Below are 20,299 nucleotides of genomic sequence, written 5' to 3' on the forward strand. Positions count from 1 at the left end.
TTTCCCCTTTTCAACGGTTTTTGTTTCAAGTCGCTACGACGTCTATAAGTGGAGGTATTGACGTCTGTATCGACTCGAGTGCGCGACCCCTTTTGCGCGATGTGGGGTAGGTTCATATATGTAATACTATTATATGACGCATAGAGGAATTTTTGCTATAAGAGAGAATGAAAGAAGACTGAAGGATAGAAGATGAACGGTAATTTGCTCACTGAAAAAGAGTGTTTTATGATCGCAATGCGCAAGCGTGGCGACAAAATGTAAACATATATACATGTAAACATAGCGACGTCTTTTCGATGTCGATCGACAAGTCATTTCTAACTGGAAATGTATTAACCTCTTCGCTGGCACGTTCATTCCACTGTTTGTACCCCGGTGGGCAGAGAAAAAAGTCGGATAGTTTTTTTAAACTTGGTATACAGAAAGTTTTGAATCGCTGAATACGATTTTGAGGTCAGAATTGTAAAATTCAAAATGGCGGATTCAATATGGCCGATCATGTATTCGCAAAATAAAACATCTTGTTAGATTCCATTAAAACTCGGTATAGAGGGCTGAATATGACTTTGAGATCAGAATTGTAAAATTCAAAATGGCGGATCCAATATGGCGGATTTATAGGAGAATTGTCATGTCACAATACTTATCTTTTAGCATATTCAATTCTCCACTTTTCACTTCCGGCATTAGCTGATGATTCTAGAATCATGACCTCGGAATATGCCACGAGGAAGCTGCGCGGTAGGATTTTATACATTCCATTTTATTAGGTGTACAACTTTGCTTCCGCCGTTTTCCTATAGATGGCTTTAGCGGTAAGTGGTGGTCGAAATAAATAGATCATAGACGTCATACAATAAACTTGGGCATCTGTCAACATAACCCCATAGAAACATTAGTCGATTTGTGTCTGCATCATAAAGTTATTCTCAATTGAAAATGTCAGTTTACGAGCCAAATTCTCGTCATTTGCGGGAGGTTTTAATTTTCTGCTTCAATATGAAGGAATCTGGGACTGAGGCTTATCGAATGCTCTCACATACTTATGGTGAGGCCGCTATTAGTGAAAGAACGTGTCGTGAGTGGTTTCAACGCTTCAAGAACGGTGATTTTGACGTCGAAGACCGGCATAGCGGTGGAAGAGAGAAGGTTTTCGAAGATGCAGAATTGGAGGCATTACTTGATCAAGACTCGTGTCAAAATCAAGAAGAATTGGCACGATCATTGGGAGTGACTCAACAAGCCATTTCAAAACGCCTCAAAGCCATGGGAATGATTCAGACGCAAGGAAATTGGGTGGCGTACGAATTGAAGCCGAGAGATGTTGAACGGCGTTTTTTGCTTATGAACAGCTGCTTGAAAGGCAAAGACAGAAGGGATTTCTGCATCGCATTGTGACTGGGAACGAAAAATGGGTTCATTACGATAACCCCAAGCGCAAAAAATCATGGGGAGTTCCTAGCCATGCTTCCACGTCGACGGCCAAACCGAATATTCACGGCTCCAAGGTCATGCTCTGTATTTGGTGGGACCAGCTCGGCGTAGTGTATTATGAGCTGTTAAAACCGACTGAAACAATCACAGGCGATCGGTATCGAATGCAATTGATGCGTTTGAGCCGAGCATTGAATGACAAACGGCCGCAATACAACGAGAGACACGATAAAGTGATTTTGCAGCATGACAATGCTCGACCCCATGTTGCGAAAGTGGTCAAGACACTTGGAAACGTTGAAATGGGAAGTCCTACCCCACCCGTCGTATTCTCCAGACGTTGCTCCCTCTGACTATCACTTGTTTCGATGAATGGCACACGGCCTGGCTGACCAGCACTTCCGGTCTTATGAAGAAGTAAAAAATTGGATCGATTCGTGGATCGCCTCAAAAGATGACCAGTTTTTTCGACGCGGGATTCGTACGCTGCCCGAAAGATGGGAGAAAGTAGTGGCCAGCGATGGACAATACTTTGAATCATAAATATATAACCAGTTTTTTACAATAAAGCCTCGAATTTCGGAAAAAAACGGCGGAAGCAAAGTTGTACACCTAATAGTTTTTGAATTTTTTTTGTTTTTTTTGTAGTTTTGTATTATTTTTTTATTATTTTTTTGTTTTTTATATTTTTATTATTTTTATAATTTATATTATTTTGTATTTTTTGTTTTTTTTTTTTTTTTGTAGTTTTGTATTATTTTTCGAATTTATGATCCGTTATATTGGATCCATCATATTGGATCCGCCATTTTGAATTTTACAATTCTGACCTCAAAATCGTATTTCAGCGACCCCAAAAACCCCTTTATACCAAGTTTTAATAAAATCGAACATGATGTTTCATTTTTCAAATATAACGATTCGTCATGTTGGATTCACCATTTTGAATTTTACAATTCTGACTTCAAAATCGTATTCAGAAACTCCAAAAACCCTTATATACAGAATATGACAAAATTTGCATCGTTGAATCGCGAAATAAATGCATGACGCCAATTGGCGTCATTGCCCATCTGGACACGTTTCTCTTTGACGCCAATTAGCGTCATTGCCAGCGAAGGGGTTAAAAAACTAAGTAATTGATAATAAATAAGAAAAATAAATATGGAAAGTGTCTATAACGTTGTGTGTGTGTGTATGAGGTTAGTTTTGGTAAGGCGTCAGGTCTAATCGAATGGCTTAGACCATGATGGAAGGGTAAACGTTACGCATGCACTTTGTACAGACAGAACACTGATGTTGATACAGAAAAAGACAGACGAGCATTGTCTGCATCGTAGTGTTGCGGTACCGCTGAGAGCTCTACGCGCCATATATGAATATTACATATATGGATAGGTCACGTCGCGACGTGTGAGTAAAAGCATTTGAATTCCGCGACGCTATTTTGGGAAAAGATATCTCGCTATCCCGACTGCGCGGCCTAGACAAGGTCGTGCTTATTTATCTCACTTTAAAAGAGGATAGCATATGAACGTAGTGTGTCGATGCGACAACAGATGGCACTTGCGTTAAAGCCGAGCTGAATCCTGATGCGATGCCACGTGGTCGTTCAACTCACTTCGATGAGAAAGAGCTAGCGTGCAAATGACGCGAGCGACACCTGATGTCGATGCCGCGGCTTTGAATGGTTATAACTCGCACATTAGTCGATGTAGCGACATGAAACAAAAAGTAACCTCTTTGGCACGCGTTCCTGCACGCGTCTATACTTTCTTATTGTCTATTTGGAAGAGTCGAGTGTCATGATCGATTAAAGCACGGCAAATACGCTCACACGAGCAATATGTAATTTCTTTCATTTAAAATCGAATTGTTCCGATTCCTTTCTTCGTCTTTTCTATCATGAAATTAATATTGTTATTGTAGATTAAAGTAAAGGAATAATTATCGTGATTACTTGCAAAATGATAGAGAATTTTTTCAATTTTATAAGCTCTGTTCACATAATCACACACACTCATTCACCAAAATGTTTTCTTTCATTAATATCTTCATAATTATCGTGTTGGTTAAAATAGAGGAGTTTTCTATTTAGTTTAACGAGTTCCGCTTGCATACGAGTACTCGGACATCTAAATTCAGCCCTGTACAAAGAATATGCGCATTCGTAGCGCACGTTAAACGTGTTATTCCCGAGCCGTAGGTACGCCCGCGCAAGAACGAAAGGGTTAATGAAGGCCTGAAAGAGGAATTTCGCGAGCGTGCCATAATTCATTTTCGGGGAGCACCAGGCGCGCATTTTTCACTTTTGACTCTTCCCATTTGCAACGGTCCCGCAATTATCTCGGCGCAAGGATCTTTTTGTAGCCCGCGTCATTCTCCTTCGCAATTCGGCGCGCAACGCCAGCCCCGAGCGTCTCCGGCACAAAGCTCCTTCGCGCCGAAAGTCGCGATTATTAATCAAAGACGCGTTTTGACGTTGCACGATTTGCAGCATCGTGTGCGCCCGCTCGAGTATCTGTCGCCGAAGCCACGCGTGAAATTACCTCGTGGAAATTTCTCGCACGCTCTGTCCTCGCGTCATTCGTCGATCGCGTCGAACTACAACGTCGCCTCGTCGACAAAGATCGCTTCGGCCGCGTGCGTGTCATTCGCGTAATCGCTCCGAGATCGATTACTTCCACCCTTGAAATATGTCAAAAGAGACATCGCTTCGTAATAAGTTTACTGCGTTACGTCGAATGACGAAGCGCCATTAATGACGGTTTCGTCGCGGCGCGAGCAGGAGCACGCTGGATTCAGTGAGAAAGAAAGAAAGAGACGGAGAGGGAAGGAGTCTTTCGCAAATATGTTAACACATTCGCTGCGGGTGATTTGAAAAACGAGATAACCTGTTCCCCGAGGCGAACGTATCAAGAAGAGACGTTTACTATACGCAAAAAAAATTTCAGTTGGTGCAACCAAATAAGAACCAACTGAAAATTAGGTGATCAGAAGCGATATCTCTGTTATGAAAACTAATATTTCTGTTCTCGCAACCGAAAATATTCGCCTGAACAACGATATTAGAACTCGCTTGAGACAACTGAGAACAATTGACTATACAGAAGCCTCATAAATGAATTTTTCCTACAGCGGAATTTTTGTCTGATCCCTGAGCAACCGAAAATTCGGTTACACCAACAGAATTATTTTTTCCGTGTATATAATCAATTTATCGAGCTGCGTCGACTGACGAACCACTGTCACACGAGTCTCGCGATGAATGAGAGGAAGGCAGCGGATCCGGAGAGAGATCCTTCGCCGATCTCTCTGGATGCCGCGGGGCAAAAAGTGCGAATGCGATTAGTAATCGATCTGTATCTTTCTCTGGACGCAGCTGTTCGCCGGGACCGCCTGTATGTTCAAGTCGCACAACAAGGTTTGTTCTTTTTCTCTCTCTATGCCTTCTGCTAATGCGTTGGTGTCACTCGGATAATACGTTGATGTGCCTCGTGTCTCGTGTTGGTGTGTCATGACTGTGTTTGCTCTGCTCGAACCCTTCCCACCTCCTACTTTTCCTCGCTGCCCTCATCCAAACTCGTCGAGTCTTAAATCCTCCCGCATCTCGCGAATGTCTTGATTAACGTTCACGATGTTTGCACAAAAGAACGCACGCGCGCGCGCACATGCTGCATTTACATGGCAAAAGTGTAATACGAAGATTAATTCGAGCCCTCTTGCCTTGATGTCTGCTGTTTCGCGAGTTAAAGGACGAGATTAATTGCTTCTTGCCCGCTCTCAAAGTCGCCCGGCACGACAAGACGCGAAAAGGACATTGCGAAGGATCGCCGCGACGAGCGGGGAAAAAGCGCGCAAGGGGAAAAGGGTTTGTGAATTGGATTGTATTAAATCAACGGTGGAGTCCGTCTCTCTCTCTCTCTCTCTCTCTCTCTCTCTCTCTCTCTCTCTCTCTTTCTCACTCTCTTTCTCTAACAACGATTCCGTGTCTTGTCTTCGGTAACGCGTGGCGTCTGGAGTTTCGTGTTTCCGCTGTGGATATCCCTTGATTTCGTGACAAGCGTGAAACTATGTCGCGATATTCGCACAGAAATGATCAAATGCTTCGGTGACAGTCAAACTGTTTAGTAATTATTAGCAGATGCTTGATAAATATTGCCATTTTTCGGTGACTCGTTCGGAATATACGTTTTTCATTGCATTCTAATCTCTTTCTCCAAGCATTTAATCTCCTATCCGATCCTGAGATAGTTCTTTTTCGTCCGGTTGCTGCACCCCGCACAGTCAATCGTTTTCGCTCCACTGGCTATTGTTGTTTGCCGAGCAACCGATATCCTCGAGAAGACATCGCGTGCCTTAATAATGCAATCGCGTTTTATCCCGGATGACCGGTTCGCTCTCCGTTCTGCCTTCTCGTCTTCCGTCGCCGCGTATACGGTTCCGTCGTAGAATCAATCGTAATTTCTTTTCCACGCACGTATACGTCCTCTCTCTGTGTGTCTCTCTTTCTCTTTCCGCCTGTTCCGTCTGTATGCGCGCACCGCACGCGGCGGAGAGACTCGATCGCGAAACGTTTGATGGCCAACCGTATTTATCTACGAGGGACTGCATTATTGTCTTCGTCGATAAACGCGACGTGGACAAACGGTAAACAGGTCTCAGCGCGGCGTCCGCACGCGTAATCGCATGCGTCACAAAACATCTGCATATGTGTGTGTGTGTGTGTGTGTGTATGTAGGTGATGGCTTAGGATAGACATTACATGTGATATCAAAATCCGGAATGGCACGGTAGTAAAATCCACGGTAATAAAAATCCGATATATCGTCTTCTCCCCCAAGTGATTTCGCGAAAGATGGCAGATGGAATTCTGTTCCAAATTTCGCGAATTATAGATCACTCAAAGTGACTTTTGCACGTCGCGTGTAATTACGAATTTAAGTCTGTCCTGAATTCTCTGTCGTGAGTTATTGATCGCGTAAAGTAGGGCCTACAGAGAGAAAGAAGATTTTAACATTAAAAAATATTTCATACCGCCGTCGGTCATCTGTCAAGTACGCGAATCGCATGTGACATGCGAAACGTTTCAATATCTCTCTGCGATACCTTCAAATAGAATATGAAATATAATATTGTAGTTACGAACAGAAATAGTCGGTGCAAGTCGATAACAAGAATCCGATATTACATTCTCTTTTTAAATGTTCCCTGTGTTCAACTGTGTTCACGTGAAGTCTGAACCTCATCGCGAATTATAGATCGCCTAAAGTGAACTTTAGAGAAGAATTTAATTAGATCTAAGATTAGAATTTGATCTCAGTTAATGAATATCCGTCGTTATCAAGAAACGTGGTGTCCCAAGTGAATGCGCGAAGCGAGAAACGGACGTGAGGTCGATTGTAAATACATACAATAATAAATACGTACAATAGTAAATACATACAATAATAAATACGTTCAATCACAAACTACGATAAGTTGTGTATTTTATATTTTGTACTAATTGCGACAGATCATTTTATAAATTTAGAATAAAAATAGACTTTTTTTTTTAAACTTACATGTTCCAATGCGAGTCGGACACGCAAAGTGTTTTTGGGTCTCGACTTTTGAGATTCCGATCTTTTTTCGTTTCTTGTATGTAGCTTAATTTTATTTTATCCTAATTTTTTATACGATTATCAATAATAAGAAATCAATAGTTATTCTACCCGACAATTCCACGAACGTTTCTCTTCAAAAGCAAATCGCTTAAAGTGAGCTTAAAGTGAATACAGCGCGTGCGATTGTGAATTTGCCCTAAATTCTCCCTCGCGGACTATCGATCGTCTAAAATGGGAATTTCAGAAGAAGTTTAAAAATTCAAAAAAAGTTAAAAAAAATTGCCAGATATCGCGTCCGTCATTTAACTCAACATGCTCGCGAGTGACTCCCTTTAAAGGTAGAAATCGACCTCACGCGGCGTGTCAGATCTACATATAAAAGAATATCTGTCTATTTATACTCTTGAACCTTTAGATCAGTCTGAAGCAAATTTTGCATATTTACTCTCTAAGTCCCTGCGGAAAATGTAGGCCACGTGAGATTTAAGTACCTCAGTCTCTTTCTCCCGATTTCATCCCTTTGACACTTCGCGATAATTTAAGTTTAGATGTTCTTGATAAAAAAGAAGCCCGGATAACGTCTGGTGGTTTAAGCTACGATAGAATCCGGTTATACGGATAGCCCGAAATGGCTGCTTTGGGGAAGGCTTTTCAAGGAGCTCAGACGGAGATCTCGCTTGACGAATATCGTCGCTGCTACTTTACTCGGCAAACACGCGGGCGATCCTCCCTTCTGAACGATCTCCTCCGCTCGCGACGAGCGGATCCCTCGTCGTTTCGGTTATCGTGGGTGACCCGTTAATGAGGATCGCCTGGATATCCAACGCGAGAGAAGGGACTCTGATCCGAGTGCGGGCTCGTTCAATTATAATCGCGTTGCTCGGACAATTATGTTACCTGGAACGGGATCACGCGTTCGCGCGCGAATTGTTCGGAAAGAATGCGATTACTAATTGGCGCTTTACTACCGGGCCCGCGGCTTGTTGGTCGACGACGTTCCCTGAGGCAACTCGCTGTCGCTCCTGCGCGTAATTGGACACATTCGTTCGCGCCGGCCCCGGTAATTGCAGCTAACACGTTAACTCCGTAGCCGCTCGATCGCCGGGAGAGCGTGTGTACCCCTTCTTTCTTAATTGGTCAGCCCGAAAATGAAGTTTCGCCACTGAATTTGTTCGCGTCGCGCGCGCGAGTGCGTGAGTGCGCTCGAGATCCGCTCTTCTCTCTTGTTCGTCGGCGGAACGAGCGACGACGTTAAACGACGAGAGCTCTAATGAATTATTCCGGTGCGATTGAAACGAATGGCCGCCGCTCGTGTCTTCTGTTCGCGACTCGGCATTAATGAGCGCCAGCGATAGCTCCATTGACGTGTCTGCTGGGATTTGTAGGCAGCGCTTGAATCTCGAGATTCTCGGGGATTAACCCCCTCGGTGGTTCTACATTGGGTCTATTTCGACATCGTATTTCGTCCCAGCTGATCCCATTAACCGATTTTCTACACGTTAATTGCATTGAATATAAATGTGTACTATCTCTGTACATTACATTACTGAAACACTGAATGCGAAGTACACGAGATTTTCGTAACATAACGAATTTTTTCAGATCTGCTGCAAGAAATGTTCGAAATTGTTCGGGCAGAATTAACATGTTTTGTATATCGCCACGTATCCTCATTTCTTACGTGTTGACTATTGGTCGATTAAGATTTTATTTGACTACAATGATCGGCAAATCAATCATGAAAACTTGTCAAATGCCATATGTATATGTATAATCACGAATAAATTAATGAAATAAATTATTAATCAGTATCTCAATCAAATCAAAGTTTGATTAACAATTTCAATCAATTAAATTATTCGTGGTTTTATATGTAACAATTGATTAATTTTGATAGTTGACTTGCCGATTATTTCGCTCGACTGACATTTTGAATCGATCAAAGCTCAATATTGCTTGCTTCTTGATTGTCGCTCGACTTTCGCATCGCGATTCCCCTTCTTCTTTTGTCGCGAGAGATCGTACGCGATACTTAACGCGAGAAGTTCGCCGAGAAATCGCATTAGCGGCGAAAACGTTGAAAGAACGCGAGAACCCCCCGGCCCTCGGATTTCACGCGATGTGCTCTCCGCCCAACGAGCTTTAATTAGTGACGTCAGCCTGTCGTCAGGTCAATCTACGATATTCCGAGATAAAACGCCAGACGCGCTCCAGTCGCCGCTCGGCTCCGTTCCAAATAACTCCGCCGATCGCGAGCCTCGCCCTTTCACGAATCGGAATGCCTCGGCCGGCCGAAAGCTCGCTGGCGCGGATCTACGAACCGTCGTCCGGGTACTGGATCTCGAGCAGCCCGTCGTCGGAGTGTAATTCGAATGCGACTTATCGACGGGATCAATCTTAGATGACGTGCGCGTGTGTGCGTCGCTCGGCGCGTTTAATTGGACGACGCGAATTCGACGAGTCGCGAGGCCGACGATGGATGTCATCCGCGGTTACGTGAGTGTCTAATTTTAAGATCGAGTCGGAACTTTCGCTCCACTTCCCTGAGTCCAAGTTTTGACCCCACTTTTGACTGGAACTTTTAACATTTATATATTCTGATCAGTGTGTGTTTGAGACATGTAGTAATTGAGACGCTTCTAAGTGGCAGAAAATGTACAGAATTTGTAGATTTTGAAGCGGCAAAGTTAGTACAGTAGAATTGTAAGAGGTTGACATAGACTTCAGGGTTTCCAGTCGTTAAATGAGATACTAAAGTCGAAATTGTACTGACAGAGAAAAAATGATTGATTCAATTATAGTTATTCTTGGCCTTAAACAGATTTTCTGTTTATTTCAAACAGAAAATGATGATAGTAACATGTATATAAGGTTATTATTACTAATATTACAGTAGAATTAAATAAAAAAATGGCGTATCAATTATTTCTCTATGTAATTTTAGTTACAAATATCAAATATTTTGTTCTCAGTGTAGGATTAAAGTTTTTACTCGGATTGAGATTGTTGCGAGTTCAAGTCTTCAAATCTCGTGCGTATCTGAGCGAAATTTTTATCCCAATCCCAATATTTCATGTAAAGCTTACTTTGTGATGCTCTAAAATCTATATTAACTTCTTCTGATTCTATTTAATCTACTATTTTGTCCTCTTCAGAGCTTCCATGTTGGATGTTTTCTGTCATTCAAAGACGTTAAGTAGAATTTCGATTTCCGTGTATAAACATACACTGTTCCTTCAGAATACACAGATGTTAGAAAGTTTAGGTTGAAAATAAAACTAAAATTTCGACGCGGGCATGAGGAAAGCTTCGCTTCGCCTTCTCGTCGGAACGATCATTCGTACGATCGTTAAAAAAGAGGAGAATTCCTCGGATAGAATCGAGGGGTTTTCGAGGAGTTGAAAACGCGAGATCGAGAATTATAAAATTGGGGAATACGAGGTAGAATGCGGCGAATTGAGAGTCTTAATATATCAGGATACAGTGTCGGCGATTTTATGGATTCGAAGATCTAAGAGCCGCCGAGCCGAATCTCGTAAACTCCAAAGTTTCACGATCGCGCGGTTTTAAGACGCGAGAATTCGAAGGTTGAGAAGAAACGAGACGATGATTTCAGTCCGCGTGGCTATTTCGCCAAGCTTCGGCTTCACAATGCGCCTCTCACACACACACTCGTCGCGTAAAATTTTGAATATGAAGTTAAAGGGCCGAGCTTCTTCTCTTTCCTTTTTACGCGCGTTAAACACGGCAAGGTACGGCTGTTACAGACACCGTCGCTCGTTCCAACGAGATGATCGCCCCGCGAATACAAGTGCCTCCAATTAAGAAGACGATGTTTTAATGAACTTCCAAGCGTATCGCTTTCATTGCCCCTTAAAGGGCTGCCTCGCGACCGCTCCAGATGTTTATGCAATACACCGAGACTCGTTGGCGTCCAGAGAGCGTTCGCGAATTCTCTGCGTTGTGCTCGTTTCGCGATTTCACTTATTTCGCAAATGAACTCGATTCAGTGTGAAGAATCACTCGAATTCGAGTGACTGGACGGCCACTCTATTTTTCGAGTGAAATTTTATTCCAAGGAATTTAGTAGAGAGTAATTCTTAAATTCCCAGGAAAGATTCCATTCTGAAGGAGATGTTTCGCAAACTGCACAGTATTTTTTCTGCTGGTAAATTAATTTAAATTGTTCGATTTTACATGAGATTTATGTATGTATTATGTATTTAGTTTAACTAAATCGGCATAACAATTGAAATATCTGATTTTTATCAAATTCCCACATAACTACCGGAATATATACTGGAACTTTTAACATTTATATATTCTGATCAGTGTGTGTTTGAGACATGTGGTAATTGAGACGCTTCTAAGTGGCAGAAAATGTACAGAATTTGTAGATTTTGAAGCGGCAAAGTTAGTACAGTAGAATTGTAAGAGGTTGACATAGACTTCAGGGTTTCCAGTCGTTAAATGAGATACTAAAGACGAAATTATACTGACAGAAAAAAAATGATTCAATTATAGTTATTCTTGGCCTTAAACAGATTTTCTGTTTATTTCAAAGAAAATCTGTTTAAGGCCAAGAATAACTATAATTGAATCAATCATTTTTTTTCTGTCAGTATAATTTCGACTTTAGTATCTCATTTATCTCCAACTTGGGAAATAACGTGCACAATAAATTCGCATTGGAATTTGCGGCGTCTCAGAGGCTGATCAAACGGGTCACGGCGTATTTTCGCGAATCGAGGAGCCGGTCGACGCGTAATCGCTCCGACTTCGAACCTCTTCTTCCTCGACGATCAGCGATTTAACGCCGTCGCCTCCGGGCGGCCTTTTACTTTCAGCTGGGCGACGCGATGTTTGTCGAGCTGCCACGCGTCCGCCTGGACGGCGGCGCACGTGCTTTTCGACAACATTGGGGCTACGAGACGCGACCGCTGGCACCTCCACCGCCGCTCATCGAGGAAGACGAGGCAGCCGTAGAGCCGGAAACCGTCAGTCTCCGGGAGGCCAACACCGCTTCTCCAATAGGTGAGTGTCCACGATATTCGATTAATTTCGAGGCGGGACCGGGAAACGTCGTCGGGAATTTCGCGAGAAATTCCGGCGCATTTGTCACTCGCGATTGGATGACAAACAGATCGATACCGCCGTCTTGCCTCTCTGAACCTCTCTTATTTCTCTGCCTTATAGATTTTTACTTAAATTGATTCTAGTTCCTCTTTTTTCATTTCAATTTTTACACAGCTTGAACGCGCGTTTAAATACAGGGACGTCAATTATTCCGCGCTGCTAACTGCGATTTACCGGCCCGCACTACGAATCCAAGTGTGTTAGTTTTGAACGCATGTAAGCGTGTAATCTGGCTGAAACTCTTTTTGCACGTTTCTTGCGACTTTAAGTCACGTTGTTTAACACGTTTAAGAGATGTAGATTATAATTTAGTGCATTTTAAAACGTGTAAATATAATGCGACCTAAAAGACGGTAAGAAACACGTAAAAAGAGATTCTGTCAAAATGATACACTTGCAGTGCACTTGACATTTTGTAAAACATCAAATTTTTTAACATCAATATCTGAATTAAGAGAATTTTTCTTTTCTGTTTTTGTGCACCTATTCCTAGCCTTTGGCTCGTAGAGGCCTTATTTCTACAATTTTATTGAATATTTTATTCTAAATAATTTCCCTCCGATGATAATTTCAATAAGCTTCTACAATGTAACGTATCTGTTCACAATAATCATTGCTGTTTTTTTCACGCAGAGAAAGGTAACTGAAGCGTATTCGTTACTTTCAATGGAACTCTCTGAATTCGCTATTCGAATTCATTAACGTTTTACATAATCAGCTCGTATGATTTCACTATTATGATTGTGAATAGTAGCGTTGTGTTAGAAAGAGAAATTGCGTTAGACGCTGTATTTAACGCCAGTTGACACTTTTTGTCTTCGGCATAATAGCGTGCGCGCGAATCGGCTCTGCCGGTATTAATTGCGCTTTGTTCGAATTGTTGCTGCCGTTCGCTCAGCTGTCTACGACTGACAGACATCAGGACCCGGTTGGCGCGTCCTTAACGAGCCGACATTGTTCAAAAGGAATCAAGTGCATTTGCCCTCCCTTTCGAATCGCCTCGTTTTTGTTACGACGCGAAAGGGCGCCGGGAAAAACGCGCGATTACACAGCGAATGGAAAAGTACCTACGCTTCGTGTTTTCGCGCAAAACGATTAGCGTAGTCGCCGCTTGAAACGAGAAAAACGCACTGTGTTTCGTCGTTTCTCTTTTCTTGTTCGAATGTGAAAATGAACAATTAAAATATCTCATTTATATGTTTACGCTTACTAAAACGTAATTCAATTTAGAAACCCGTGTTAATAGCCATTTCTTGAAACTCGTCTTTAGTGAAATACTTAGATTAAAATTCAGAGTTAGATGAAAGTTTTTTCAGTTGAATCACAATTACAGATACTTGAATGTCATATACATCATAACTGAAAAACTTGCATCTAACGTTAAATAAAAATCTGAGTATCTTACATATAAGACATGTTTCAAGTGCCAACTATTATAATAAGATCCTTAAAGAGGTACTTCAAAAAATGTACAAAAATTTGCAAGACAATGTAGAGATTCCAAAAAGTAGTCTTTTCATATTTCGAAAGTAAACTATATCCGTAAAAGAAAGAAAAAATGTACAATCCAATATAAACATGCAAATCGACAGTTAAAAGTTAACGCGCGTTTCAATGATTGCAAGTTGTAAAAATTACAATTACGGGAAATAATAAGAGAAACTAATTTCTCTATGTTCTCTCAAGATGACTGGTGTTTCTCTCTTCTCACTTTCTCGATATGGAAGTAGATAACGCAGTTCCCTACAACTATTCTATCAGTTTTGGCACATTCAAAGTAGAAAAAAGAAAATGTTTCAAGTATATTTTACCCGAACGTCATACTTTATTAAAGGTTGCGTTTCGATTAGTTGACGTTAATTTTTTTTTTACTTTATTACGCTCCTAAATGCCACTTTCTACTTTACCGACCAACGTGTACGTGCACGCGGCGGACAGTAAATGCGGATCCGAGAATGTTCTATAACCAGCTATCGGTACTTTGCTTTTTGCCAAAGTGTATAGATGGCGGTGGAAGCGAAGAATTCGATTAATATTGTTTCGATTATGTAATATTATACACTGAAAATAAATATTGAATAGAATCAATTAAAAATTGACTCTAGCAAGTCTTGAAAAACCGCATATTTTTTCACGACTGACATGTTTAAATAAATTTGTGGACACATTTTTAATTTAATTTTAACGTAATTAACGTAATTTTTGTATAAAATATAAATTCGATACATGAAACTCAAGTTAAATTCTTTCTGTTTTCGCGAGGTCTCGGCGAATTTTTGCATTTTGCTATCTTGCGGCGAAAAATTTAAATATTCTAGATTCCATGGACGCGACGCGTTTCCGTTTCGTGAATCACGAGATATTTAATATTCAGACGGTGCCAAGTTCTTTGTCGTAAGAACGAGAAAGAAAAGTGCCTCTCGAGCTCTTCCCTCGCGCGATAGATATAGCGCTGACCTAATTTCCGCGGGTTCCGGGCTAGAAAATTCTCCTCCCCGTTCTTTGTGCGGCATCTCCCGTGTCGTGGCCATTGTGAGACGTTTCGTCTCGTTATTGCGCGTGGGAGTCGGCTGATCTAGAAAATATAGTGCACGATATAACGCGATCGCGACATAGTGGCGTACTTCTGGAGGAAAAATCATTGCGCAAACGTTGTTTGCTGAATTTATTGCGCTCTATTAATTTTATCTCCAGAGATCTTCCCTTCTGTCTTGCTCTTCGTGTTTCTTGCGCTTGCGATGTATTAACTCGACTGTTCGTATGATTTTTTTCTTTGCGTATGTAATTTTTAATCCACGACCTCGCGCATTATCTTTTTCCCCCATGTTTCATACAACAGCGTGGAAAAACGAGTTTGCACGAACGCGCAATGACGTTGCAAGGATAGTCGATATGTGCCGGCAGTGTGCGGATTTTAATATACACCCGATGGCCTTCGATTTCTTCGTCACGTGCAGACAGTAGTGTGCGTGCGACGTGGAGTACGAGCAACTCTTTTGAAAGAGTGCGTCAATGTTGGATTTGGAAGACGTTCGAGTGCAAATTGATGAACGCAGAATGATCACGATTTCGACAAACGTTTGTGGTATCGTGTGCAATCTTAGAAAAAAACATTTGAAAATCTTGAATATCTCAATTAAATGCAATCTTAGAAAAAAACATTTGAATATCTTGAATATCTCAATTAAATGCATTGCTTGAAATAATTATGGGATCACTCTTTTGAACGATTTTGCGAATTTATAATTGAAATGACGTTATTACATAAATTAGTACTCGTTTAACTGATATAATGATATTTATTAATATTCAATGAAAGTCGCACTGAAATATTAAGGGGAATTTTTAAGACAACAGATTGTATCTTAATATTTGAAGAAACGACCGTCTGATTACTTCAACCAGTGTTTTCCTCTCGCGAGATTAATGCACATTTCTGCCAAAGTCAATTAAACCTTAATCTGAGTTGGAGTTTTTGCTTGAATAAAGTTAGAACTTTGAACTTTCAAATTAAGGTTTAATTGACGTTGGTAGGAACATGCATAAGGTGATTTTTCTTATCAATCTTATAAACATTTATCATTTCCCACTCTCGATTGACATATTTCGTCCAGAACGAAGTGACTTTACCCGCGGTTTCGCAATCACCATAACAGTCCATTTTTCGCAAGGTTCGCAAAATCAGGAAAATGATAAACAGAAACGAAGCACCTCGATTTGTCGAGAGCTATTCATTGAAAACCCCCGGTGTGGTCGTCATCGGTCGCGGTATTGTCCTGCAGCGGCGGAAATGCCCTCACCGGAAGGACCATCCTAGTCCGAGTTCGAGGCACGTACGATGTCGCACGGTCAGTCCCCCTTCTGTCACCACGTAGGTCTTGGGTGCGTCCACATGGCGCTCGTCCACGCACCACGCATGAATGCTCGCGCGTTTCCACCCACGTGAATACGAGCTCGCGAGAGCGAGCAATCCGGACACTACCGTCGCCGTCACGTTCGACACACACACGCGGATTAAATTGTGAACGAGCTCGAAAAGGCACGTATGCTAATTGTCAGGGTGTAGTCCACGTTCAGAGTGATTGAGGTCCTTTTTGTTCGGTAGGTGATTTCTCGGTAAGTTTCTTCCTACGCTGTGCCCGAAACAATTAGGAGATTGCTCGTTCGAATATTTGTGTTAGATGGTGAGCGTTTGCCCTACTATATGTACTTTCACCAGTCTATTATCTCTTCTATATCAGTATTCCATTAGTTTTCTATTACATCTTAATTGCTAATAAAATGTTTAGATAAATGCGTTGTCTCCTGGTTATCGGGGTTAGCACTTTCATCTAACTCTGAATTCAAATCTGAGTATCTCACACTTGGGAGAAGTTATGACTATTAATACAGGCCTTAGATGTCCCGTTTAACTTAGAAAACATAAGAAATAATACTTAATAAATGTTAACAACTGTGAGGTGAGCTGTTTACTGAATTGCTTAAGAGAACATAAATTTAGGAAAATATAAGACCACATAAAAGATATATTTCAGACTCGTAGAAATTACACACTGTGACCTCAATCTCTCCAGCGCTGACGCACGCATCTCGCCTGCTAATCGCGAAATCGAAGGCGCGCGACGCGCTTTATCCCATGTCCGCTAAACTCGACGCTGAAGACAGTCGAAGACGGACGATCGTCTCCGTGTGATTCACGATATCTCTGCGGAAAATCGCGCTCGTGTCTGACAGGCACGGACCGTTAGTTTGCCGAGCAACCGCCATTAAAATGTTCTGTCCTGAGTTAAGCTCGCGATTCGTATGCACGAAGTGCACCGAACGTGACATATCCGATCGCACCGGCGAACCTCCACGCGGGACTGCTGGAGTCTCGTCTCCGAAGCGTGGCGATTAGAATCATCTACGCTAAAGGATACTTCGCGGTGACTAATTTTGCTGGCACGCGCGCCTCGATAATAACTGGAGAATTGTTGGCAGATCGTGTGATCAAGTCAGCACAAACATTTTCTTTCTTAATACTTTTCTTAATCTTTTTTCTTAATGTTACGCAGCGTTGACTAAACAGGGTTGCACTTTATATTTGACTACCATTGAAAAGAGTTCATTTGTTAAGACACTGTGTCAATAATTATTGGTTTTATTTATTAGGTAATAAGAAAACCGAATTAGTTAGAAACGCAGAAGTTACAAATTTTTCAAGCAAAGAAAATGTCGATCAAATGCAAATTCAGCAAAAATATGACCAATGTAAGCGCGAACGCAGAGGTTAGAGGGTCATGTTTCTTCTGAATCTCTATTTGATCGACATTCCCTTTGTCCTCTAAATTTGTAACTTTTACATTTTTAATCGATTTTTTTATCGGCTAATAAATAAAACTTACGATTATCGAATATAATATAGTAGCGTGAGACCATCGAAAAATATTTTTCTACAATGGGCGAATCCCAATTTCGCGATCTCCGGGGCTGAATTTTACTTCCGCTGGTGAGGAAAACGGGCGGGAAATTGTTGGGAGATAATTCCTCGATGCGCGGAGTGCTATAAATAATTCATATAATTAAAATCACGTCGACAAATCTGTCGCAGCATCTGTCGTGGTGGAAACGCGCGCTCGTTAACGCGCCACGGATAGCCACGGATGCTTTCTACCTCGCCTCTGATAGCGCCGCAGAATTAAGATCGCGCGACGTGCATCGCCTAGTTTGCGCCCGCGACCCTAATCTCGCTATTGTTTCGCGAGTATTATTTCGCGCTCCCGGCGAAAAGTTGGCGGCTAATTGCGCGTCGCTGTCGACACGCGTGAGAAAGCGCCAACGATTTCCATGCGTGACTTCGCAAACAACATTATTCCGCTCGCGATCGCCTCGAGATTCGAAGATCTGAGAAATCTCCGTTCCTTCACCGACCTTTTTCCAGATCCACGTGCAATTTTGAATCGCACTCGATGTTACTTCAAATATAGACCCGAGTCGAAATTTTGACCCTATTTTCAGTCTTACTGTTCCATTTAATATCTATTTTGATACTCTGAAATCTACATCAATTTCTTTTGATTTTATTTAACTTACCCGAAATTTTATCCTACTTTCAGCCTCACTATTCCATTCAACATCTATTTTGATATTTTGAAGTCAATAATACAACCTATTTTGACGCTAAAGAAAGTGAAAAGAGAAATTTCGGACATTATCAGTGTCAAAGTAGGAATAAATTGTATCATTAGAATTAAACCTACTTTGTTAACTTAGCTTCTATACTGCGTTGTAGAATTCAAGATTTAACATAGGGTCAAAATTTCAACTCGGAAATCCGAGTAGACATTTATCCTATGGTCTTGATCAGGTTTGACCCGTTCAATTATTTGTACAAAACGATTGTTGTCGAATTCTGATAAGTCATGTATCGCAGCGCGACATTTAGGTCTCATTAATAACTGGATTTTGATAACATCACTTGATATACAACACAGAAGAATTCAACTATTCAATCAATCTATACTACTTTATCTAACAACCATTTTATAATATTTTTAAGACTCAAGCAATTATTTTTCTTGATAATATTCTTAAGATATGCTTATCATAAATCTCAGAAAAATTGATTATTACATATACCAAAAAGAAAAATTTATTCTCTTTACATAAATATTATAGAAATATTATATTATAGAAATATTATATTATAGAAATATTATAGAAATATTATAGAAATATTATAGAATTTTATTGAAGAAAAAGCTAATTCGACTCTATGCCGTAAGTAAACAAAATGTTTACTTTTATTTTATATTCTTTACTGAAACGTTATATTAGGATTTTCAGAATATATTTTAAATAAATTTCATGCGCTTATACGATGAAAAATCATAATAGATTTGCAAATATATAAATTTTTGAAATATTTGAAACAAGTAACATTTATTTGAATGTAGTATGTATTTTTCTGTATGAACAAACCAGATTTAACTAATTGAAGCCAATCATAGGATAAATTGGGAATGGAAAATACATCTCCCCAAAGAGAAATATAATATTATATTTATCAGAATATTAAAAATTAATATAATTTTGCTTCGCATTACTATGATTATTTATTTATTTTAACGATACTTTTAATGTCACTTCATTGCTGAAGCACCAAGACAATCGATTGCAAAATTAATATGCCTCGTCGATCAGCTGACTGATCCAAAAAAGCGGGGAAAAATCGCGTGAGCAAAGATTTCTTACGAAATCGTCGTGTTTCATTTGCTCGTTGATTTCGGAAAGACGCAATTTCCGCGGTGAGCCAGTTACTTATCGTCACCGACAACCGCATATCCTCCGGCGATTGCGAAACGCGAATACATCAGCGACAGACAGTCTGTCTTATATGATCGCGCAGTTTCTTCGCGTTGTCGACTTGATCATCGACGTAACGGCGTACGGAAGTCTCCGCGCGTCGCCCGAGTTTCGCATCGCTCATACGCGGAAGTTTCCATCGGCTAATTTGCATCGCCGAATTACTCATCGTTCTATCTAATCGCTGTCATTCTTTCGTGTCTGGCGTACGTAATCTTCTTTGAGTCAAGAAACATTGATTCTCGGATATAACATCTGGAGCCAATTCGTGCGACTATAGTCTCTGGAATTCGCAATTATAATTACGTTACCGTCGATTTTCGTTTCATAACTAACGAATCGGGAATATCGTCGATCGCGGTCGCGCGTGACTAGATAAAACTACCCAGCATTGCCCAGGTTATCGCAGAGTCAAATAAAGGGATGAAATCAGGGGAAGAGATAGAGTGTCTCCAGGCTTTATGGTAGCCTATATTTTCTTAGAGAGTAACTATACAAAATTTAGTCCAGGCAAAGGATTTAGAAATGTACAGAAGACAGATACACAGACATTCTATTATATATATTATATGTGTGTGTGTGTGTGTATGTGTGTGTGTGTATATAAGTTAAAAGTTATCGTATCTCTTTTCTCCTCAAAATTATATAAATTTTGTCTAAAAGATTTTATCTACTGGATTCAGTTTTTGAGATATTCGGCTGGCCTGTGTTTAAAATTTTTTGTGGCACACACTGAGAGAAAAATGTATGATATTTGGAACTATAATAGCATAGTA

The 20,299-nt window shown here is 40.8% G+C and overlaps 1 protein-coding gene across 6 annotated transcripts in view; it reads left to right on the forward strand.

Moving 5' to 3' along the window:
• The window catches only part of LOC116853897 (probable Ras GTPase-activating protein), a 552,848-nt gene that overhangs the window by 313,088 nt on the left and 219,461 nt on the right, over window positions 1-20,299 (forward strand). For 4 of the 6 annotated variants that reach the window (XM_032835276.1, XM_032835239.1, XM_032835256.1 and 1 more), the window contains 2 exons: window positions 4,820-4,861; window positions 11,891-12,077. In XM_032835276.1, the coding sequence (XP_032691167.1) occupies window positions 4,820-4,861; window positions 11,891-12,077 (229 nt within the window). The remainder of the gene's footprint in view (window positions 1-4,819; window positions 4,862-11,890; window positions 12,078-20,299) is intronic. The other 2 variants (XM_032835285.1, XM_032835248.1) reach the window with 1 other exon arrangement.

The sequence above is a fragment of the Odontomachus brunneus genome, unplaced genomic scaffold (genome assembly GCF_010583005.1).
Source record: "Odontomachus brunneus isolate Ranch 3 - 2012 unplaced genomic scaffold, Obru_v1 Obru_scaffold_001, whole genome shotgun sequence".
In the NCBI taxonomy this organism is placed as follows: Eukaryota; Metazoa; Arthropoda; class Insecta; order Hymenoptera; family Formicidae; genus Odontomachus; species Odontomachus brunneus.